General features: G+C 33.7%; 2 protein-coding genes across 4 annotated transcripts in view; one reads left to right on the top strand and one right to left on the bottom strand.

Moving 5' to 3' along the window:
• Positions 1–10,073, top strand: part of LOC117115023 (krev interaction trapped protein 1-like) — an 18,857-nt gene extending 8,784 nt beyond the window's left edge. Inside the window, exons 3-15 of the mRNA XM_033258666.1 lie at positions 109–242; positions 908–1,105; positions 2,391–2,484; positions 3,391–3,498; positions 3,995–4,093; positions 4,609–4,672; positions 4,985–5,136; positions 5,882–5,998; positions 6,806–6,855; positions 7,398–7,533; positions 8,003–8,179; positions 8,780–8,905; positions 9,526–10,073. Coding sequence (XP_033114557.1) covers positions 109–242; positions 908–1,105; positions 2,391–2,484; positions 3,391–3,498; positions 3,995–4,093; positions 4,609–4,672; positions 4,985–5,136; positions 5,882–5,998; positions 6,806–6,855; positions 7,398–7,533; positions 8,003–8,179; positions 8,780–8,905; positions 9,526–9,630 — 1,560 coding nt within the window. The 3' untranslated portion in view covers positions 9,631–10,073. The remainder of the gene's footprint in view (positions 1–108; positions 243–907; positions 1,106–2,390; positions 2,485–3,390; positions 3,499–3,994; positions 4,094–4,608; positions 4,673–4,984; positions 5,137–5,881; positions 5,999–6,805; positions 6,856–7,397; positions 7,534–8,002; positions 8,180–8,779; positions 8,906–9,525) is intronic.
• Positions 10,071–24,400, bottom strand: LOC117115004. Of its 3 annotated transcripts, XM_033258640.1 has the most exons (8): positions 23,729–24,397; positions 21,588–22,225; positions 17,602–18,303; positions 16,798–16,902; positions 15,929–16,174; positions 14,463–14,806; positions 13,229–13,307; positions 10,071–12,418 (listed from the first exon to the last, which is right to left on the bottom strand). In XM_033258640.1, exons 2-8 carry the CDS (start codon positions 21,838–21,840, stop codon positions 12,360–12,362), a joined length of 1,788 nt encoding a protein of 595 aa, XP_033114531.1. In that variant the 5' UTR covers positions 21,841–22,225; positions 23,729–24,397; the 3' UTR covers positions 10,071–12,359. The 3 variants fall into 3 exon arrangements, with proteins under 3 accessions (XP_033114531.1, XP_033114543.1, XP_033114536.1); XM_033258652.1 differs by lacking the exon at positions 15,929–16,174 and having other exon boundaries at positions 23,729–24,400; XM_033258645.1 differs by lacking the exons at positions 21,588–22,225; positions 23,729–24,397 and adding an exon at positions 19,578–19,803.

The raw sequence follows: 24,400 nt of genomic DNA, 5'->3' as shown, positions 1-24,400 counted from the left end.
ATCTGATAAAAAATAAAAATTGTGTATCTTTTCATACTCTACTTCATCAATATCTGATTTATTTCTGAATTTTTGAATATTAATATCAATGATTTTCTTTATTGACAGAGGGTAAATGATTTTATAAGTGTGGATAGTGTTGTATTAAATCCATTCTTTGGTATGGGAGTCCCTGACTACAATGCCATCAGAACTCCCAAGATGGATAGATCCGACATTTCATCCCGACACGCAAATTCAAAGTAAGTTTTATCTTTCTGTATGTGTGAAGTCTGCTTTTTATAAAAGAACACTAAAAACATAAATTTCATTCAAGGACATTTTAAAAAATTGAATATTAATATATTATGATGTTTTAAGGCAAAGCATCCTATTGGTGGTTATAAACTTCCATTATCATATCATCCAGACTGATATATTATTTTGTTGTTTCATGGTTATTGTTGTCATTTTATTATTATTATTATTTTTATTACAGTATAATTCATATTGTCTCTGATAAATGTATTTTTTTCACAAGTAATATAATAAGCCAATTTCCAACACTTTATAAAAAGCGATTTTTTATTTAATTATTTGGTTATTTATAAAGCGCCTTTCTTTGCAGATACAAAGCGCTTCTGCTCCCTGGTCGTTGGTTGCGCATGCTTAAGAGTTTCTGCTTTCATCAGAGCAGGAGTAGGTAACCCCACCAGGTACTCCTGGGTGGAGAGAAGTAATATAATTAAAGTGCTTTGCTCAAGGACACAAGCAAAATGCACAGCAAGGGATTAAAACCCCGACCCCAAGGTTGGGAAACTAACCCTCCCCCTGCCGCGCCAAACTACTTACAAGACATGGGTGCAAGTGAATCATGATCATTTTAAGTAAGTTTATAATAAATTGTGTTTTTCTAACTTTTATCTAGCATGGTAGATGAATACCCCTTACACAGTGCTGCATTTGAGGGAAATGTTGAAGCTATTAAACAGATCCTGTCAATGGGCTACTATGCGGACCAGCCTAACCAACAGACCTGGGCACCCATCCATTACGCCGCTTATAACGGCAAGACCGAGGCTGTGAAAGCTCTTTTGCATTTTGGAAAGGCATCACCTAACATTGAGTGAGTGAATGTTGAAAATAATTACAACGATTATTCTATGATTTTAAATTTCTAACTGTCTCTTATACACATCTAGATGTGTATAAGAGACAGCGCCAAACTACTTACAAGACATGGGTGCAAGTGAATCATGATCATTTTAAGTAAGTTTATAATAAATTGTGTTTTTCTAACTTTTATCTAGCATGGTAGATGAATACCCCTTACACAGTGCTGCATTTGAGGGAAATGTTGAAGCTATTAAACAGATCCTGTCAATGGGCTACTATGCGGACCAGCCTAACCAACAGACCTGGGCACCCATCCATTACGCCGCTTATAACGGCAAGACCGAGGCTGTGAAAGCTCTTTTGCATTTTGGAAAGGCATCACCTAACATAGAGTGAGTGAATGTTGAAAATAATTACAACGATTATTCTATGATTATTAAGGACTGCTCTCCAAATTAAAGACCACTTTTCTGTGGTCCCATATTTACAAATGTCTATTATCTTATATTCTAATTAGAGACCAAATCTACAATACCCAAATCATGGGAAATCCTGTCCCAAAATTGGATTGGATTTATTCGGTGTAAACACCAAGGATAGCCCACGAAAGTCTAGAAGAAGCCTTACTTCCAGTGGGGTCCTTCTGGTGGTGATTGGGCAGTATACCGGGAGACAATCCCCTACTCTTTTCCGAAGAGTGTACTGCGTTCTTTAACGTGCACATGGGCCATCAATGCACACAGGACCAATGGCTTAAACGTCTCATCCTAAAGACGGTGCACTATTATAACTTGTATTTCAGCCCTCCAGCTAAAATACAAGGAGAGGCAGCGATGGGAATTGAACCAGGGACTTAAAGATCTCCACGGTTCAGCGCACACACAGTGGCTACCACCAGATTAGCCGAATGAGCTAAGCTGCTCTCTCAAGTGGTCATTAATTGGAGGGAGACCTGTAATTAATAGTAATAATAATAATCATTTTAATGACAGTACTGTAATGATGTGCTAGTCTTGTATTTTTAATTCAAAAGCTTGGTACTCACTCTATTGTACAATAGTCGTACTACAATTTCAACTCCGCTTCATATGAGCGAATGTCAGTGGCAGTCTGTGCGGATAGGCACTAACAGCTTGTGGCATTGCATTCTTCATAGAATCGCATCGATGACCGTCGAGCACAGTGAATGCTCGGCTTAAGATCTATATGCATCATAGTGCTTTGATAAATAGAAGGAATTCCTCCCTTACATGACAATGACGTTGTTTCGATTTTCTCTCCTTTTTATCCCCTAGAAATGAAGACGGATCAACACCTTTACACTTCGCCGCTCAAAGGGGCTTCACTGATATTCTGAAGGTTCTCGTTGCTCATCGAGATATTGATCTGGTATGTCAACTAAATTATTAATTATTTTTTAGCGCTTAAATCCTGATCATAGAAAACAGCAAACCATCATGCACAATATGGAGTGGTTTGGGGGCAGTGTTTGCAGTTCTGCTTCTGAACCTTGAGGTTGGAGTTTCAATCGCTCAGGCAAGGCACTTTACCTGTGGTTGTCTCTATCCACCCAGGAGTACAAGTGGCTGCCTGGTAGGTTTAAACACAAAATGCGTAGATTGCAGCTGCAACATTATGGAATTCACCCCAGGGATCTGAGTATGTGTTCCATATGTGCTTAATCCAATGACTGGGGGTAATAATACTAAATATCAAATATCAAATATCTTTATTGGCAACCACAGTATACAATGATTGAATTATAAAATAAAATAGTCAAAAATTTACCATAGAGCACTGCCCTTATTTCACTGGTCAACTATATAAGTCGACCATTATTATTATTAGTATGCAACTTCCTGTACCCCATGCTGTTTAGTCATGCATGAATAAGCATCATGTACCTGATAGTTTCAATACAGCAATAACATCATACCAAGTACCCACTTGTACACTTGGTTGGACAAATAATCATAAAGTACCATAAAAATGTTTGGCATTGAATTTGAAACACTGACCTCTGTGTTGAGAGTTTAAACTGCTATGCCAGTGGAGGGTTCCACCAAGCTCCACCCCTGGAATGTTATTGCTAAGGTCCCACAAAAGGACAATGTAAACATAGGATTCTGATTGGTCAGTTGTTGATTTTGATTGACATTCCAGAAAGATCTCTTGTTTTTACCAATTTTTTTTTAATTAGGTGAGCATAACACTCAGTGCTTCTTATGAAATTGGATTATAATTTTAACAATTTTAATATAGACTGTATAATAGTTTCGATTTAATTTTTAACAGACTGTCATGGATAAAGAAGACAGGACAGCACTAATGCAATGTGAAGAAAGGAAGGATAACGATTGGGAAGGATCAATAAAAATATTGAAGGAAGCCATGAGAAAACCGGTAAGAAATTATTACAGCAAAATCTTGATGTCAGATCCAGAACATTTATATCAAAGAATCAGTAATACATATTATAAGTCAATTGTGACATCATCACTGTAAATCTCAGTGTTATTTACTATACCAAACTGACGTACACTAATTTTTCATTAGTGCACGGTTCACTTGACCTTTTTCCGGTTCGTGTGCAAAAGGTCAAAACAACTTGTGTTGTATCACCATCTTGTACACCGCATTGAAATCTCACCTATTCTCTTCGTGCCATGAGGCACATAAAGCATAAAAATGAATTAATGAAATCTAGGCTAGTTTTTTTACACTTATCATTAAAACATGCGCCTGCTGAAATAATATCTAACAATATTGCATTCCATATTATTTAAAACTAAATAGCTTATAAAAATTTACCTTAAAGTATTTTCACCTATATATATATAGAGGGGGTGTGCAAGATTCTCTTTTAATGATTTTGCTGTTCTGGTTTTCAAACTTACAGCCTACTAAAGTGGATGTTCATCTGATGGATCTGGATGGCTCACATGTGGTGCTAGACGTTGTAGCTGGTAGCAACACAACCGTTTCCCAGCTGCTCAAAGTAAGTTACAGATGGCATGTCATTAAAGTTGTTGGTTTTAAAACCATCTGAAATTCAATTAAATCATTGGTTTGCAGTATTTAAAAAGATCAAATATGTTATCAACTTCAAATTATATGCAGATCAAAACACTTAGAACAGTTTTTCTGCCAATTTATACACTTTCAACTAAATAATTTTAAAAATGTCTACTGGCCAAAGTATTTGTCTATGAATATGCATTGTTTATTTATACAGTGGTTACATTTTATTTTTTTAATAACTTAGTTGAGTAGACAAAGTTAATACTGTTGATCAAATATTGTTTTCTTTTTCTCACAATATTATATTATATTATATATTGGACATTTAGATTGGTGGTTAAAATGTTGCCCATAAACCCATTGGTTTAATCTGTCTTCATTCCCGAAAAATGTTCTGACTAAAGCTCTACTTTTGTTTTAAGTTTGTGTTAGGCTAATAAATGTGAACATGCATTGTTGTATATTATTTACTATATATTGTTTACACAACAGCAATTGGAACTACCTAAAGGATGCCACCATGTGTTTGCTATTTGGATTGCTTCACAGAGTCTGCGTAAGTTACCTGGGTTACATGATTACACGTATAGACAATACTTTTCTTTAACTTAAATATTATAATTATGAATTACTGAATAAAAGAATATTTTTCTTGTTGGAATGTTATTATCACCATCAATATCATTATACTCCTTGTCATCTTTTTCATCATCCTCCTTATTATCATCATTTTTATACTCATCATTATCCCCAACATTTTCCTCATCATCCTGATAATTATTATCATCACCATCATCATTATTATCATCATTCTCCTCATATTATTATGTTATGGATGTCATTATATTTTTAATTAATATATTTACAGATCTCCAGATGAGGCCAGAGCATAAGCCAATCCTTCACATCAGGCAGTGGGATGCAATCGTTAGACAGCTTACCAATTACAACCCAGAAACAGAACGACCAGTACTCTACCTACGACGCGATGCCCTCCTATCCCTCAATGATGAAAGATTGGTAAGATTCAGATATTAAATGCTTGTAATCAGCAGGTCATTGACGAGTGTATGTGTTAGGCCCTGTTTACACTGATGAGGGCTGCCTCAAGTCAGTCCCATTTCAGTAAATCGTAAGGTGATTTCCAACTAATAAAGTGTAAGTGTGGCATTTCTTAGGGACAATTGGATCTGTCTGACTTAATACTTCTTTTGAGCCAGATTCATTTGTAAGGTAGAATGCAGCTCCAAACCCATGGTACATCCTAATAATAATAATAATAATAATAATAATAGTGTAGTTTTATATAGCGCACATATCCATCTAATGTAAGATGCTCAGGGCGCTTGATATGTGGACTAGGAACTCGATCAATGTACTAATGATCCGAATCAATCAAGTGTGACGAGTATAACAGGAAAGATAGGAATGGGACTCCATATTTTTTACGCACTTGTATACCAGATACAGGTGTTGCTCTAATTAAAGACCATTCAATTAATTACCACCTCCAATTAAAGACCACTTCCCGGTGGTCCCATATTATTAACAAATGTATTTTATCTTTATAATTCTAATTAGAGACCAAAGCTGCTAATGGCCATGAAACCTCAGTTTCAAAATTGGTCTTTAATTGGAGTGGTCTTCAATTTAAACCTGTAATTGAATTAATACATATAATAGTAGTCTTTATTAACTTGATTTATGTTTATATGCAATAAAGATAGTTATTATACCTTTATATATTTTTGTATTTTGGTGACAGATAAAGGATCCACAAGCAATAAAGATGCTATTTGATGAATGTTTGTTGAATGTCCTCAAGGCAATGTACCCTTGCTCAGATGGAGATGCTGTTCTATTAGCCGGTATATATATGCAGGTGTGTTTTAATTACTACATTAAAGTATGATATTATTGGAAGTAGAGGCGTATGTGGGGGGGTATGTTGGACAGGCCCCAATAAAAGGTTTACCCCCAGTTGCGCCTCCTCTACCTCCATTGAAAATGACTGAAGCAAAAAAATAACGCTCAAGTAGTTAAACATCACCTCATATCTCCTTTTTTTGCGACCTAGCACCCTTTCACTTAATCATCGATCCCCCTCTCTATCTTTACACCTTCCCCATCAGCCATCCCGTATCAAGATTCCTAGATATGCCAACAATTTGATGCTATGTGGTGCAGCGATTAAGGACTGATGGTTGAGAGGTGTAGACTTGAGACTGCCACTCATCACACTGCTTGTGTCCTTGGGCAAGACACTTTATCTACATTTGCCTCTCTTTACCTAGTAGTAAAATTGAGTACCTGGCAGGAGGTGAATGATTCAGAATGAAGTCGGTAGTGCTGAATTACACGCATAACTAAGAATGCTCCATAGAGACCTAGGAAGTTACATGTTGTGTGATTGAGTCTGTATCCAATGACCAGGAAAAAAATAAGCATTGTCATTAATTGATTCATTGATTGACATCTGTCAATCAAACTAGATTTGTATTAATAATCCTAATGTCTTAACATTAATTCTATTTATTTTCTGTTAAATATTTGATACAGAAACTTTATATTGTTTATCCATGTGTTAGAAATTAAAAAAAGATAATATATTTGTATTTGAGGAATTCCTATATTTTTTATTAATGATTTAAAGTTTCAATAATTGTATTCTTTATTTTGTTTTATTCAGATTGTTTATGGTGATCATGATCCAAAAAAACATAAAGCAGGCTTTTTAAAGTAAGTTCTCAATATTATTTATTTTTATATAAAACATATTTCAAGATGGTAGCCACCAAACCATGATTTTTTTTTTTGATTTTTTTTTTGTAAAATGCTGATTTTTTGTTTCTGCCATCAGCATCATAACTTCCTAGTAGAGAATTATCTGTTTTGTTAAACCAATTAGTTGCTTACCTTAGCAAGGGTTTCACTTTCTTCAGGCTAATGGACCCTTGATTGAATTGGGTCGTTCACACTTCGGTGAGTGAGTGCACTATCACTCACAAAACAAAACAGATAATTCTCTACTATAATTATGAAACCAGATGAACTTCTTTGAGAATAATAACTTCCTGTGTTTTCTTTTATGTAGCTTTCCACATGAATAAGTGATTATAATCTAATAGATAATGAAATATTCTTTTGGTTTTTATATTCTAGTTTATATATGTTGTCATAGCAAGAGTATCACCACTACAGTGAAAGTACAAGTTACCGTTTACAATGTTACCACTGATCTCTGATTCTTTTCATCTTTTCTTCCCTTCCCTCTCTCTTAGCAATATCAACCTGAGGCATTTTATACCAGGAGTGAAGTTGGAAGCCAAATCTCAAATAAATAAAACTGCAAACTGGGCACAAAGAATATCAGCAGAACACAAGAATGTAACCAGTAAAGGCATTAGGGATATTACAGTAGGTGTCAGATGGAATAATGAATATGTGTATTATTAATCTTATTATATAGTATGTTATTTAGTTTAATTGAGTATGTATATATACTGTGTTGGGGTGAACTTAAAAAATGCACAAATTTAATTTAATATATGAATTTTTATTTAGGAGTATCAAATAAGTTGTTAAATTAAAAGATTTATGTAAATCTTTGTTATTGATAAGCAGTTAAAATTTTGAATTTTATTTTTTAGCTTAATACACAGTACTATATGTATTTAAACTTAATATTTAATAATATCATAATAATATTGGCATATAAAAACATTTTCTGATATGTATATCGTTTATAATTATTTAGTATTATATATATTTTTCTTATATCTCATTAACTTAACTTAATAATTAAACTTACTTTCCTTTTGAATTAGTATTATATTAAATATTTATGAAGGGATTTTGCATTAAAAAAATTCCATATTTTTTGCAGAAACTTCAACTTATGTATCTTGAGCAGTGTAGATCTTTTGTAATTTATGGATCAGCCTTCTTCTTTGGATTTGCCCAGATGGGGGCATCAAGGACCAGGGGAACCCAACGTCCCCCTGTTGCTGTGTTTGTAGGAACAAATTCTAGGGGTATACATGCCATCAATGCAATTAGCAAGGTTTGTAATGAATATATTATATAAGATTATATGATAGTATTTTAACCATAATTAATGTCATCCTTATGGTAAAATTAACAGTACAGAAATATTGTCTTATAAAACCAGGCACGCATCTTTTGTCAGCCTGACAAATCATCTCTGTTCCATGTGTGATCTTAATGACATGATGCCGTCCGTTGATTATCGATGGCAGAGATAATTGTAAATAACGATGATCCGTTGTACGCACCTCGTTGCAATATGTCTTCATGAAAATTAATTGGTTGACGACTATTGTCTGTGGCACAGTGTGTGTACGGCTTAAGACAATATTATTATTATTATGTTACGACAATATCTAATATTTTCATAGATTTAATCATAATTTTTAACGGTAGCATTGTCGCATTATCCTGTCACAGTTATGTGGCCAGTAACTTGTTAATTGATTCATCACAGCTAAATATAATTAAACAAATCAGGATGATTATATTTTGAACATGGATAAATTGATTTGTATGGATAATCTTTCAAAGCAGGTTCAAGATTAATCATAATTGTAAAATTATAAATTATTGACCTGATGATCAGTGATTTGACCCTTGACTTTTCACACAGGTGATGTTGTTGAGCTGTCCGTATGAGCAGGCCAGCTCATGGAACTGTTCGTCCGATATGAAATCCTTCCACCTTAAGTATCGTGACAGCACAGGTAGCCATTCTCTGATCGTTAAGACCAAACAGGTAAGTGGATTAATAATGATTGATAAGCTCCTAAAGGATGTGTCTGGCATGGTGGCATGGATTAGTAATTATCATTGGATTTAAGTTGATTTATTAATCTTGGGATTATCAATACAAGTACAGTAATACTCTTGGTAATCAAGTAGATTAAAGTGAACTTATGGTTTTTCTTTTACGAGCAAAGAGTGCAATTTGTCAATCATGCAAACCCAAGTGGAAGTCTGTTATATTAATGTTCTCACATCTGATGTTACCCCATAAATTTGAATGTAAACAGTTGCAGTATAAATTGCAACATATTTATAGCATGCATAGCTAATGTTTTTATGACATGTTGATAATTATTTTATAGTAAATTTATTATTTTTCATAAGAATTTTCCCTCATGAAATACATTTGATTAATCTACCCCTTGGTTGTGTAAAGTATCGCTCTAAAAACGTTCACAATAAATATGAAAATCAATGTTTTTATAGTGTCTTTAATCAGATTCCTAGGAAAGCTGTAATCATCAAAATTTGTTTCATATTTTTATTTTTCTAAGAAGTAATAACAGTTATGTTTATTTTATGGAAATGTATTGCCTATAGTACTTTTATATTTATGTTTCTTCTCTCCAGGCTGCCATTATCTGTAATCTCGCCAACAAACTATCTGGAAGGTTCAACAAAGACGACCAATCAGGGAACTCCTCTCAAAGAGGTCACTCATCTTTTCGAAAATAATGTGATGTGATTTCTTATTGGCTAGCTCTAATGCTCTATATGCAGTTAATAATAAGAGTTTAATAAGAAAGAGATTGAGTTTAATAAGAAAGAGATTATTTTATAGGTATATTTATAACAATGAGAAGATTTAATTAGGATAATAAAACAATGTATTATTATGTGAAAGTGACTAGTGCAAACCTTGTACACACAAAAGGAATTGTATGCTCAACAAAGAGCTATCATATATGGTTAGTATTGGATGCAGTGCTGGTGCCAGTGGAGGTCCCAGGAGGGTAGACAACCCCCTACGGGGGAACCCTGGAAGCAGAGAACATTGCTTAGACTCCAGCTTATTGAAAGATCTTGTATGAATCTTCACGGCACCACACAGGCTGCTTAAAAATTTTGAAAACGCACTAAATTTTTTACATGTTTGTTTGATAATTGTCGCTTTTTTTTTTAAGGCAGTATGTCTTTCTTTTAATTGTGGAAAGGCACAAAACATCTAATACATCTAAAATATTGTTCCTCCTAATGATTTTTACAAACTCTTTAGTTTCAGCATATGAACATAGAAGTAAAGGAGAGGTATCACATAATAAAACATCTGTATGTACTCATATATAGATAAATAAAGGCAGGCTATATTTAACTGAGTCATTAAATCCCTGATAGAACTGTAAGGATTACGTTACCCTGGATCCAGCATTCAATCAGTTGGTTTAATCAGAAAACATTCAGCCACAGCTAAATATAAACTATGATAAATGAAACCACGACGAATACACATCTTGGCAAATGCATTGCAATGTCTTAAACTGTAGTCTACGATTTTATAGGGTTTTAAAACTTTGTCATAAAATATACAACTTGGTAAAGCATAGGGCTGGACATTATAACAAGTGAACAAGGCTGTTGTTTGAGTAAGAGTAGTTCAATTTATTATATATTTGAATATCGAATATTTGTACTGGTAATCAATTATCAATTATTAGTATTTGCAAATATATGTATTGATGATAAAGTATTTTATTGTATTATGTTTTTATTATAATTATAGATTATTGGCATTTTTCATCAATTTTTGAAATTGAATAATAATTACTATAACTTATTATTGATTATTGTCTTGTAAATGGCATCAAAGATGTTATTGTATATAATGAAAATATAATGTGTATTTATCTGTTTTTAATATTATATAACTGTTGGTGTGTAAATATTTAATAAAATATGAATAAACAAATAAAAGGATGATAGTATTTTTTAGATAGTTCTTTAAAATTCCTTATTTGTAATTGATAACAATAATGTGATCTCAATGTTTTATTTTTTATTTTAATATTTAAACCATTTTTGAAGTGGGTGACCCTTCCAACTAAGGAGGTCAGCTGATATTCTGGGCCCTCTTTAAAAAACTAAAATACAAGACAATTCAATACATGCAAACAGATGAAGAATGTAAGTAAAGGTTGTTAAATAAAATACAGTTAAATTATTAAAAACTGTCAACTCTCTAGCTAAATGGTTATACTCCTAATAATTCATTTAAAAATTGTATGAAATATATTAAGAAATAATTATGATGTTTGTCGAAGATGAGTATTAATGATGGCACAGATAACATGCAGGTAAAGATTCCTGTCATGTTTGATAATGATGATGTTTAGTACGATGATGATAATGACGACGACGGTGTGACAACGATAACGATGAAGCGATATTTAAGGCAAAAATATTTTGCTTGTTCAAATTCATTACACGATCTTTTAATTTCAATATGTTTCATTAAGGGGCAGAGGATTTTGTTTTTGACTTTATCTCCTCGAACAATACATTTAATTTTTTTTTATATCAGAAGATTAAACTACGAGACAAATACACATGTAGCACCCTTGACTTTCTAATTTCTACATTGACATAATCGAATAGATTTCATCTTCTAATAATTTCGCATACACCTGATATGAAATGAGGCCGATATAATGAGTACAATTATATACAAACTAATATGATATATATACAATAAGATAGGCGAATATATTACGATATGCGAATTAGGAGAGCCCACAATAATTCTTTTAGAAGTGTAAAAACCCTGAGCTTTTCTTCCTGTCAATGGCTGACAAGCAGCGCATAACACCCGTACGTATTTTAGTAACGCATTTCTATGACGAGGCTTTTAAATGTCCAGTCAATTTCTAAAAGGTCTGAACCAAAAGGCCAGAAATTACTTCATATCATTTTTTCTGCCATTTGATTACATTGTAAAACTTTTGTAAAGCCCATTAGTGATCGAGGACGGTAGAACAATTATTGTTTTAACGATTAATTCTTGCAACTAATGCTAAAGATAACCTGTTGTTATAGCAATACTTATAAGCCACTCGTGGTGTGTAAACATTCGGTTTGTTTTCCTACAGTGTATATATAAAAAAAATAATATCTGAGTAAGATTTGACGTCTTTGCTAGACGTCCCGGTGGATCCGATGTTTGCTGATGATCGTACATTCTTTGTGATATCATTGATCTGTTTAAATTCACAATGTGCTGTAATTGTTTGACTCAAACGGATCCAATATGTTCTGTCGTAAAATATATATCACTTTACGTCGGCGGTTGACATTAAACGCAAGTCGTGCTTTCGTTACCGTCCAAACACAATTGTCAATACATACGTCAATGAAACATCAATTAAATGCACTTAGTTTTTCTGTTTTCATTTTAACTGATGTATTCGTTACTATAATAATTCTTCATCTTCAGCAAATGCAGATGAACTGAATTTCATTTGTGTTGGATCTGTAAGCAAACATTAGGAACATTAGAAATCAAATACACTTTACTAAAAGTACAATAATATTTGCGATAAGAATAATTATGATAAATGCGTTATTCAAACTCCAATATGATTATACACCTGATGGAAGTTACAGTTACACACCATCATTGGACCGTTACTTTTTGCATATGTTAAGATATGAATCTGGTTCTAATTGGTATGGCCAATATAAAACGTATTAGGCCTATGTAACGTCTGATAACATCGGCAAACAGTTACAGTTTATACGCTGTTGCATAGGCATTGTTGTGAAATCTGTTGTGCAGCAGTATATGTGTATATGATATAAATAATATATATAATATTGTATATTATTATATTGTTTATAAAAGTTTCTTTTCTGAGATCCTGCCTGGTCGTCAAATGCTTGCAAGAATATATGGTGTATTATATTGATCTCTGTTATCTGCCATGCATCCAGGACTACGCATGCGTAAGAGTGTGAAGGATTAGTTGCTTTTACCGAATTTGAATTCACAACAAATCCTCCATGGCCCAGTTGGTTAAGGCGTCTGGGTTTAAATCCCTGATTGGGCATTTTTTTTTTTGCACTCGCAGATTCCTTATCTTTAATGTTCAAAATGTATATATACTTATAGCATTACTGCAAGACAGTTTAGAAATTATTTCTATATAGGCCTATGATTTGTTTAATATGTATTATATACACTTTATATATAATAATAAGTGGGATTTGTATGATATTTGAAAAATAATTATTACTATTTGGCTTAATATTATTCCTGTTATTAATAATACTAATCACTTACCAAATTTGTACAGAGGCGGGTGAGCAGAAGGCGCCGGCGTTATCTTTCTTCGATGAACTTTACTGTTTAACGGTGTCATCTAATAAATAAAAAAAATATTTCAAGAGATAATTAATTAACTGCCGGTCCCACAGATGGCAGCACATTACAATGTCATTAAAATGTACGTGAAATAATGAAAATACATTCTTTAATGATTATTATTAATGTACATGATCACATTATCATTCCAGACAAATCGACATTTAAATGCCAACTTATCCTTTAATGGTCGGCAAAGAATATTAATATATTTAAAAAAAAATTGTGATGGTAGATTGCAAATTCCATCAGTCGTGTAATCTTTGTCGTTTAAGTCATCACAATGTACTGTACCTTTGTAGTCATCAATATAGTCCTAATTCATATAATATCATCGTCATCATAATTATGTTACCATCGTCGTCATCACCATCATCCTTATCATTGGCAAACAACTTCGGCGGCATCATCAATTTCAATACACTACCATCATCATTATCATCAATGTCGCTAAAATTATCATCATTATTATAATCATTGTCAGTGTAATATATATATAGCAAAGTTATATACATTACATGCATATATATATTATCAAAGTATATAAATTTGTCCCTGTCTCTTATACACATCTCGGGGAGGAAAAAAATTATATGTATTTTCTACATATTATTGGACTCTAAAATCGATTAAATAAGCCTTTGAAACCCCTAAATTGTCAAAATTTTCGTTATGACAATGTCGCCATTATCATAATTTTCATCAACATTATCAGCACCATCATAATCGATATCATCGATCATCATCATCACCACCACCACCACCACCACCATCACCACCACCATCATCATCATCATCATCATCATCATCATCATCATCATCATCATCATCATCATCATCATCATCATCATCACTACCATCATCATTATCGTCACCCTTATCACCATCATAATCATCACGCTCATCATTATCATCCTCATCATCATTATCATCATAAATTACCATTACCATCATCATCCTCATCATTACCCTTATCACCATCTTCATCATCATCCTCATCCTCATCATCATCATTATCATGCTCATCCTCATCATCATCATCATCATCATTATCATCATCATCATCATCATCATTATCACCACAATCTGAATTATCCCCACCACCGACATCATTCTCGTTCTCGCACGTTACCGGTATTGTTTCTTTACATACCGACGGAGACACGTCGCCGTTGATTCCATTGAACGGCGGAATCATTTCTAATTTGCCATTGACTCGTACATCCGGAAACACGAAGTTGCCCGCCTCGCTAGATTGCCGATGCCAATATGACGGAGACGGTCGTCCAAAAGGTCTGTCGACAAACTCGTCACCCATAATTGTAGGCGACAGTTGGTCAATTAACTCGTCCACTGTGTTCTTAAGCTCTTCCTTATACTCATCACTCAATCCGTTCGTTTTAGGCACTCTTTCAACCATGCTCTCGTATCCATACACTCCATTTTGAAAAAACTCGTTTGACTCCTCTTCGTCGTCGGAAATGCTGTGGTTCCGACCTACGTTTTGAACCAACAGAACATTATTCAAAATATGTATCTATCAATCAATTAATCATTCAATCAATTAATCAATCTATGCTTGTTAAAAAATTGGCAAGGTAGGCTTACGTAACTTTTGTAGACGTTTGTGTGGATTATAGTACAAATCACAAATCGGTCAACTTTTTTATCAGTACAAGCCCTCCTTTGGGACACCCTATTCAGGGGACGGGGACACTTTTTGAGTGTGCAAAATGGTCAAATTAAAACAATTTCATCCCTATTAAGGCAACACTTTTTTTTTATTGTATCAAAACAACTTCAATAGGCACAAAATAAGAAAAAAAATCATTCAAATTTATATTTTGACACCTTTTGAGCAATAAATTTAACATCAAACCACAATTTTTTTTGGATGCCTAGTGCATGTGTTACTTCGTATAAATAAAATCTTGTCAATTTTACCATTAACTGAGATTTCTTGTTTTGTGTATTTTGATATAGGATTCTACTAATCTATCCGGACAGCCTGTACCTTGTCTAATAGTATTCTATCTTTTGCATCCAATAGAAAGCTCAATATTAAAAAATATATATATTTGGTCATTAACATTGCACTCGAATAAAGAAACTATATCGGGAACATGAATTATTTTTTGCATTGCAAATTATTGTTATGAATTTGTTATAATTAAACTGTAACTCATTCTTAGGTAAATTAAAATAAAATTATAAAAAATCTTGTCATCATTATACGAAAACATGCCAAAAAAACCTAATGGGACAATTCCACGTTTTTGGCTAATGTCTCCTGAATAGGGGTACCCTTGTTCAGGGGAGACCCCTATTAAGGGGATACTTTTTTTTGGTCTTGAAGGTATCCCCTTAATAGGGGTCTACACTATTATGATTTTAATGAATGGGAAATGATAAATATGTATCTTTGAGATGATAAATAAATGATTAATTAATTGATTATTGAATGAATGAACGAAAAATATGCTTGCTACAACTGATTTTCTATTGCTTACTATGAACAAACGTCAAAACGCAGTGCACAGTAAGTGCGTTAACCAAAACGAATAACGTAATAATGTCAGCGATATGCTGCAATGTAAACGCTTGTACGTTAAAACTTGCCTTCCAAATTCTTCGGCACTTCTAGAATTATAGGAGTGAGTTTGCGCACTAGTTTCCGTTTAGGTATCTCGTAGTTTTGCCTAGACGTGACTTGCAAGTGCTTTGGTGAGGGACACAACATACGTCTATGAGGCGGGGTTGAAGGTGGTATATGAGGGTAGTTACCACCGTTTGAGAGGCTTGGCCAACTAGATGAGCATGGTGGTGAAATGGAATGATATTGGATCGAAGGTGGTATGGGTTTAACTGTGAAAATGTAAGATTATAATAGTTAGGCCTACTAGTGCGTTGGCATTAATAATTAGTTATTATTATTGTCATTATAATCATCATATCTCTATCATCAGCAGCAACATCATCATCAGCATCATTATCTTTATATTCATCTTCATCACCATCGTCATCATTATGCATGGCCATTATTAATGTTTGTAATTATTATTTTATATTTACTATTATTTATTTAAAAACTATAATAATAATTGACAATGTACATCTCCTAATGTGTGGAACAACATCCTGAAAACAAAACCATCGGATTGGATGGGGCCAGGTCGTTTGACCTCAGTGATTCCAGAATCTCTTGACCCTTGGAATTTTCCCAGGTGGTCATTTGTGAGCAAAGCTATAATACGGTCGAAAGCTCAAGTAAGTTCTTTCTTCAAAATTATCCAGAGTTTAGAGTTATTAAAATAATATAATAAAATGATAATACCTAGATAGATAAATCTTCATCAGTCCAACGTACATTGATTTGTAATCTTTTTATGACGCCACCATTATTATGAACCAATCAGTAATTATTTATAGGCTTAATATTACAAACGGGTGAGTACCATAATAATTATAGCATAGGCATCTTACTATACCTTTGGTCGGTGTGCTATTGCTTGATCTACTACTCCGACTGTCATCACGTCCATATTCTAACTCTTCAACATCACCGACCGGTGGTAGTGTACTCGGCATTTGAGCTGAGGTTAAAAACGACTAGGTTATTATATTGAAATATTTCGCCTAATAGAAGACTAGGCTATATACATGTCTATTGGTCAGTCAACGAAACTGTTTCGTTGCGTCCGTCAAGCCGTCTGTCTCCTAGAATGGCATTTATGTTTTTCTGTCATCAAACTTTAAAGTGGCCATCTTGTGAATTTACATCCAAATTAATTTTCCTTAGTGTCTTTATTCATCCAGTTAAAAAAAAAATCCTGAGCTTCCGAGCCTTGATGGGATTGCAGTGCGTAGTGCAAATTTATACACATGTTCAACATCACCATTTTTTTTTTAGTTTTGATAATTTAATGACGAATAAATTAGATTGCCATCATCATTTCTAACTTTATCCCATCTTTCTTAAATTTAATTTGTTCAATATATTTTTAATGTTTTACGAAGTACGTCATTCCAACCCATTTGTCTTTAGTGTCCATAAAGTTGTTAGATATTTCTGGAATGTTGAAGATGTTTCAACTAGATAACTGATTAAGAAACGTGTTTGAACTTTAACCGTTGGCCGCGATTTTAAGGTAAAGAAAACGTCCATCACGAACCTTTTTATATTGGCATAGGTATTGGTAAAATCATAATTAATAATAATAATAATAATAATAATAATAATAATAATAATATCTTAATAATTATATCTTAATATTATAACAATTATATCTTACCTTTAAATACTGGTATTGTCAAAGGAACGGCGGGTGTTAATTTCCGATGTCTCGAGACTTGTGGTTGCATTTGCGCTTTCCTAACTCCAAAATTGGTATCCCTCTCCTCTGTTTCATTATTAACAACAATCGATCGTGGAAAAGGCCTCGACCTACGTGGCTTGTTATCATCACCTGAAACCCATTCCTCAGTTAGCTTCTTACGAGCATCTCCATTTCGTTTAGGAGTTCCATGGCCTACCCAAATGTCGGCCGAGTTCCGTCCATTTTGATTACCTACATCATTATCATCACCAACCCTGACAACATTTGATCGATTTTTGTCATTTTCTGTACAAGAGTTTTTATCTCGCGATCGTGTCGGATTGCGCGTCACTCCTTCAAATTCTCTTTTATGTGGGAACGTCCGAGAGAAGTTCTCACTCTGTTGTTTAGAATAACTGGATGGATTCTGTGAGGTACTGCAACAGGTTCCCATCGCGTTAGATGAGGGGATACAAAGTCTGTGAAAGGAGTTCGCTTGGTAAATATCTGAATCAGGATCGGATTTTTTCTCAGCTTTGGTAAATATCTTTCTTAATAGACTAGATCGCTTCGAATTGTTGCGAACTTCCTTGGCGGACTGGATCCTCTTACGGCCGTGGTTGAGGATTGTGCCATATTCTGGCTTGGGAGGGTTGATGTCTGATTCTGAGTAAAGACCTACATGAACAGGAAAGAACAACGACTTGTAAAAATAATGAATGTAAGCTACGAATGCTATTGAGAAGCATTCCAAAAATGAAATTTATACCAAGACATGTTAATGATTGTTTAATGTGTTTAATTCCAAAGAAAAAAATGATGTAGCCCCCTAACAAAATTGAAGATAGTAAGAGACTTAAGATAGCATATTCTAAATGAAGAAAACAATGATCCGACTAAATTTCCACTGTTATTAGTATGTCTAATTAAAGTTTAGTCTTTGTATATTTAAATAAGAGAAGAGAAAGAGAAGGAGAAGGGAAGTAAGAAAACAAAATGTATTTTTTAAGGTAATGACAAATACACCTAACAACATAGTGTATGCTTTTTCCTTTTTATTGCTTTTTATGTATTTTGTATATTATGTTTTTGTGTTATATTATTGCAAATATAAAAAAGAAAGAAAAAAAGAATAAGTTACGAATAGTCGAATTAATTAATTTTCTTTTGGATAATTATTATAAACTTTATAAACTTCATTAGATCAGTGTGAGTAAATTAATAAATATAAGAAAGTCCAGTTAGCATGGTGTTTCTCCACACCAAGTTCAATAACATATAAAAGCAGAAAAAGGTACGGTAACATATTAACAATTCCATGTGTAATATGACAGTAGGCCTATTATGTATGCTTAGGATTTAGGTCTAGACACTACAAAAGGTAAGAAGAAATGGTGGGAATAAACTTTGACATGAGTAGTCTCATAAAACCTAGGTCTAGGTCTACATTGCGTTAATTAAAGTACGCCTACGCGTGCCAAAAACATAAAAGGTAGTTTTCGCTGCACGACATTAATCTTAACTTTAACGTTTACCCAAAATGCAGCGCGATAGCTCCGTCGTGCGGCGAAAACTGCCTATTATAATAGGCAACACACATTGAGTTTTGTTTTGCAGTGTTGAAGTGATATATATTCCCACTCATGACTAAATGCTTTCAACACGAATGCTAGATGAATCTTTTAAACGTATTTTTCTACTCTTGCTTCTGTATTTTATGCTTTTTAATATTTTTTGATCAATATAGAAAGAATCAATTTGGGGTAAATTACTGAAATAATTGAATGACCACACATTACCCTCCAATGAATTACCTACACTTAGCTTAATTCATACTTAGACCATGGTTGACGTAAGCAATCCCAGCAGACGATGAGTGTGATCAGCCTAGCAAGATTAAAAGATCAGACTATATTATACCTACACCCGCCTCAAAAGAATGTTCATCTCACCAGTTAAGCTCCTATTCATTACTTGTTTTGAAACCGGAGCATATATCCATATTACTTGAACACTTATGACTGTTCTCGCAGGTCACCGCACTTTAGAGTGACGAAATTTCAACTAAATAAATAATTGTAATTGACCATGTTTACTTCTGTCCTAGTTCAAACGATAGCAACACCCACCATGAAGTAAATAACATTGATAAAGAAAATAACAAATATCCGCGTTATACCCCAATCGAAGATAGGGTTTTAACTACTGTAATATTATATTATATATTATATAAAATATAATATAATATTTCTAATAATAATTCTAACCGGAGCTATGTCTACTTATGCCCAGGAAAAATCCATTGACTCAAGCTTACGGACTAATTTCTAACTGACCAAACGTTATTTATACCAACACTTAAAAGTTACCTGGTAAATCTCGGCATTCCTTTTATCTTTAATATCCAACTGCATACGGATTTGATTTATTATGACTCTCATTCGTAGATAGAGACCTACTGTAGCTGTCAGGTTTAAGGACTTAGAGTAAGTTTTATGTAGGCCTATTTTCTTCGGTGTTTTTTCTAAGTGTCTGATTAATATTCAGTATTGGAGGTAATTATATAGGCCTACAATCAAAAATATAATATGTTGCTATTATTAACAAAGACCGTCAGGCGTTTAAAAAAAAACAGGAGGAGGAGGAGGCTAAATCACGAAACGCCATCTTCAAATTAGGAGAATGTTTATATGTCCAAACACGGAGTTTGGTTTAATTACCCAATAGGCTAATATTAACATGGGAAATGGTAATGTGTTGTTGTGTCAAACATTTCAACGTCAGCGATGACGCGTTTGATATTTCTGCAACAATAATTTTGGTATTGGACATGTGTTGAATGAATCAATCATTAGAATAGCGACCTCTATATTTATACCTTTAAAGTTAACTGTGATATATAGTTATGCACATATAAAAGCCCATATATATACTTATATAGGCCTATATAATATATACATATATATATATATATATATATATATATATATATCATGCAAAAAGAAGCGCTTGAGATACATATATGCTTACACAAAGCGTATGACAGGTTTGACTACCACCTGCATTTTTGTCTTACAGTACAGATGATTAAGTGGAAATTTTAAGCATTTTTTTTTTAAACGAGTGAATACTTATTTAATTTTTCTATTTATTTTATTATAAGCCTATTATTTTCTATTTATTTTATTATAAGCCTATAATTATAATTTGTTTTGCCAGGATAGTTTCATTTATTACCGTATTTCCCAATGTTTATTTAGGCCTATAGATTATTACAATTATGCTTTTTTGTTGGTACTTTCATTTATTATTCTTTTTTTCATTATAATTAGGTCATTGTTATAATCACTTTGTTGTCTGCTTCATCAAACAGTGTTTTGTGGAGACAAATATGAAGGGCAAACGACGTCAAAATACCGTTTCACACAAATTGTGTACATTGTTCGTTTTGCGAGTATTTAGGCCTCCTACGCGTTGTCATCTTTTCGTTCCCCTGTTTATATATGTTTAGATAAGATAAGATAAGGTAAGATACACTTTATTGCTCCAAGTCGGAAATTCAGTTCTCGCATTAAAATACAGTAAAACAATTAAAAGAATGATCAAATATAATGAACTATAAAAATTGCAATATAAAAAAGATATCAAACAACGACCATTAAAACATTATAAGTCACCGAAGCATTATTATTATGTTCTTATTGATACCAATGTTGGTATCGGTACCTATGCTCTCAACAGCCTTCTTCAACAACTATGGATGCTGAAGAAACTAACTCCCAAGATACTAAATGTCAGATGGAGGAACAGTAATGTTTTAATGTATGTATCCACAGCATCATCACTGTGTGTAATGGATTGCATTAGGTGTTTTGACAAATGTTTTCCGTATAATTTATAACCAAAAGATTTTTCAAATCAAAATCTATCTTCTTCGAAAGAAAAAAAAAAAACAACCTTACCTCGTCGTGTGAATGCAACTCCTCCATTTTCACTTGCGGATCTCTTTCCGTTCTTTGTCGGAGACGAATAGGGAAGATCCCACAAACGTAATTTCTGGATTGTTCCATTTTTCACCGGTTCGTTATCCTCAAACACATCATCAAAATAATCAGAATATTCCAAATCAATCACATCAATAACGTCATCTGATTGGTCAGCTACGTCAATAACCGATCGCACTGTAGGGCGTGGCTTACCATGTGTTGCGCCCATTACGGTGTATGTTTGCGTTCAGACAACATAAAAAAAAGTTATAAACGTTATAGGCGTTATTTTTACAGAGTAACTCCTTTAACGTCGATGTGAAACACAGTCATGAAAGGCGTATATAATATTTCCTTAAATGTAGGATCATCTGTCTTTTATAATACGTTAAAATCCACGCAATTACGTTGCTGCAATGGAATATTTTTTAAGATCACAGTGATCTCCGGGTTCAATTATTTATGGCAGTAGACAGCTTTAAGATGAGGTAACAGGAAACGCTGTGGCATAAGGATGGCCACAGTTTTCGACAGAGAATGTAACTCGCCAGCTTCTGACAGAATTGGCAACTCTCAATGCGATTATTCATACTACAATTGTCTGATGAGTCAATCTGTTAACCAAAAAAGAGACAGGCATACATGAGTCAAACCTAAATACTATTTCTAGTGCCCTAACAGCAACCTTAGAGCCGGGGACACGTTAAGGATAACCTCCGACACAGGGACACCGTATGGACTCCAGGAAATTGTCAATCATCAGTGCAGTTATTCATGCTATACTGCAATTGTTTTAATGAGTTAATCTATTAGGCATAAATGAGACAGGCATAGCATGAGTCAAATATATCAGCTGTAATTACTCAATATTGTATATGAGGCAGGACAGAAATAGGGTTGTGGGGGGGGGGGGCAGTGCCGGAATATCTAAAATAGTGGACACTTTATCGTTATAATGATTTATCAATACTAGACCATATTAACTTGCATTCCTACGAGCTGGTGCTATAATTAATTCAGAACCCATATTTTATCTTTTACATGTGTTAATATATTATGAAAGTGAAAACATACCGGTACTCTATTTTAGCTGTCGTGAAGAGCGTAGCGTCTATTTTAACGCACCCACGGCTGAACATTTTAATAACATTTCTCCCTAAAGTAAATTTTAGGGATTAATTTCCTATTTCACCGCGAAACTCAACGAGACAGTAAGATCCAAGGCCAAGGGACCCATTTTGGTAGCCCTGTGGGGTGAATTTTGAAGATTATCAGGACAATTAATAATTCTAAAAAGAATGTATGATCAATAGCAATGTTGTAGGATTATTCTACTAGCGCATTTGAGTGTAAATCAAGACAGATATATAATATATTTTATATAATATAGGCCTATGGCACGCAATGATTCACGACCAGTTAAGTAGGCCTAATGGTATGTGCTGAACTTAACGTGCAACACCATATTCAGTTGAGATTACGATTATAATACATGAAGTATAGCAGCAGTTGCTACAAAATAATGTTGGTAAATTGATATCATACAATGACATACATTTACACTACACCATTAAAGGTATGTTATTACATTCGTTGTCATAAAAATACCGACAAAATTATTCTGGCATTAAAACGAGTCGCACGTCATAAGGTACATCAAACAGCGCGTACGCGTCCAGATGTAAATTTGGCTACGCGTTACAGTACAACCAATTAGGTAAGAGGAACCCACGGTGTTTACATTTTTATCGCATTGAACGAAAAAATAATAATGGATCGAAACGTTATAATGGCATTTCAAGCGCAGCCTCATTCTTAAGTGCGCCTTTGGATGACGTGGATTTGCGCTGTTCAGTTACGTGTACACGGATGGCGTAGCCTAACTACAATTTAATTTGGCAAACACTTCGTTTGTTAACATGATCGGTATTATAGCTGGCAAATTATTACCATAATTGAGTAAATTATATTCTTATTCTTAGTTTACTGTAAAACAACTTCGTCAATTTTAATACGTTTAAATCCGGCGATATTGTTATTATCTGTTGATACCAAAACCAACAAAACAGTTGAGAGAAACATTATTACTAATGATCAAGTCGTATTAGTGTACTTACGTGCTTATTTGTCAAATATGCCGTTTTCAATGTTCACCCAGTAGGCCTAAATATGATTCGCATACGCTATTGATACTCATCCGTGATATTTTAAAAAATAATCCAAAGAGTAAATTTCATCCACTTCAATAATGGTTATTCCATGCAGAAGTTATGAATTGATCACAAAAGCACGATATTTCACCAATGTTGGAACCAGCCAACTAACTCCACGAGACGGCGCTACATACGTGTGCCTCGTCTGATGGCATTATGCATGACTGGTCAGCTAGGGAAAAAACGCATCTACGTCTTCGGCAGCCGTTGACAGATGTACTTCACAACCGCAGGAAAATCATACACGGAAGAGATGTTCCAGAAACGTAAGCATCCAGTGCATGTTAATGAAGGCGCAAAATCGCTGTCGATAGTCCAAGCCGCAGTTTTCTGATCGTTTGTGTTTAAAACTTGTTTACCGAAACCAAAATCGATTATAAATCCTTGTAGATCAAAATCCCAAAATTTCATCTGCGCAAAGGTTATTTTTAGCGAATATGATTTTTTTTGTGAATTAATAATCTAGCTTGAGTGTGAGTAGTATGTTTAAGTATTTAAATCCCCGTAAGCACTAACACGAAGATGTAGATCGGAGTACAGTTGTGTTTGACATTGCATCGATGGGGGCGTGTTTTC

The sequence above is a fragment of the Anneissia japonica genome, unplaced genomic scaffold (assembly GCF_011630105.1).
Source record: "Anneissia japonica isolate Jap-2015-1 unplaced genomic scaffold, ASM1163010v1 scaffold199_len4679917_cov187, whole genome shotgun sequence".
Taxonomy (NCBI): Eukaryota; Metazoa; Echinodermata; class Crinoidea; order Comatulida; family Comatulidae; genus Anneissia; species Anneissia japonica.
This window is presented reverse-complemented; position numbering and strand designations above follow the sequence as displayed.

What these genes read in the sequence shown, in the direction of transcription:
- LOC117115004 (XM_033258640.1), bottom strand. Translation starts at nt 21,840, where the DNA reads ATGGGCGCAACACATGGTAAGCCACGCCCTACAGTGCGATCGGTTATT. An exon ending in GACAATACCAGTATTTAAAG is followed by an intron (nt 16,903 to 17,601) that starts GTAAGATATAAT and finishes TTTTAACCTCAG; the next exon opens with CTCAAATGCCGAGTACACTA. An exon ending in ACGGCGACGTGTCTCCGTCG is followed by an intron (nt 13,308 to 14,462) that starts GTATGTAAAGAA and finishes TTTATTTATTAG; the next exon opens with ATGACACCGTTAAACAGTAA.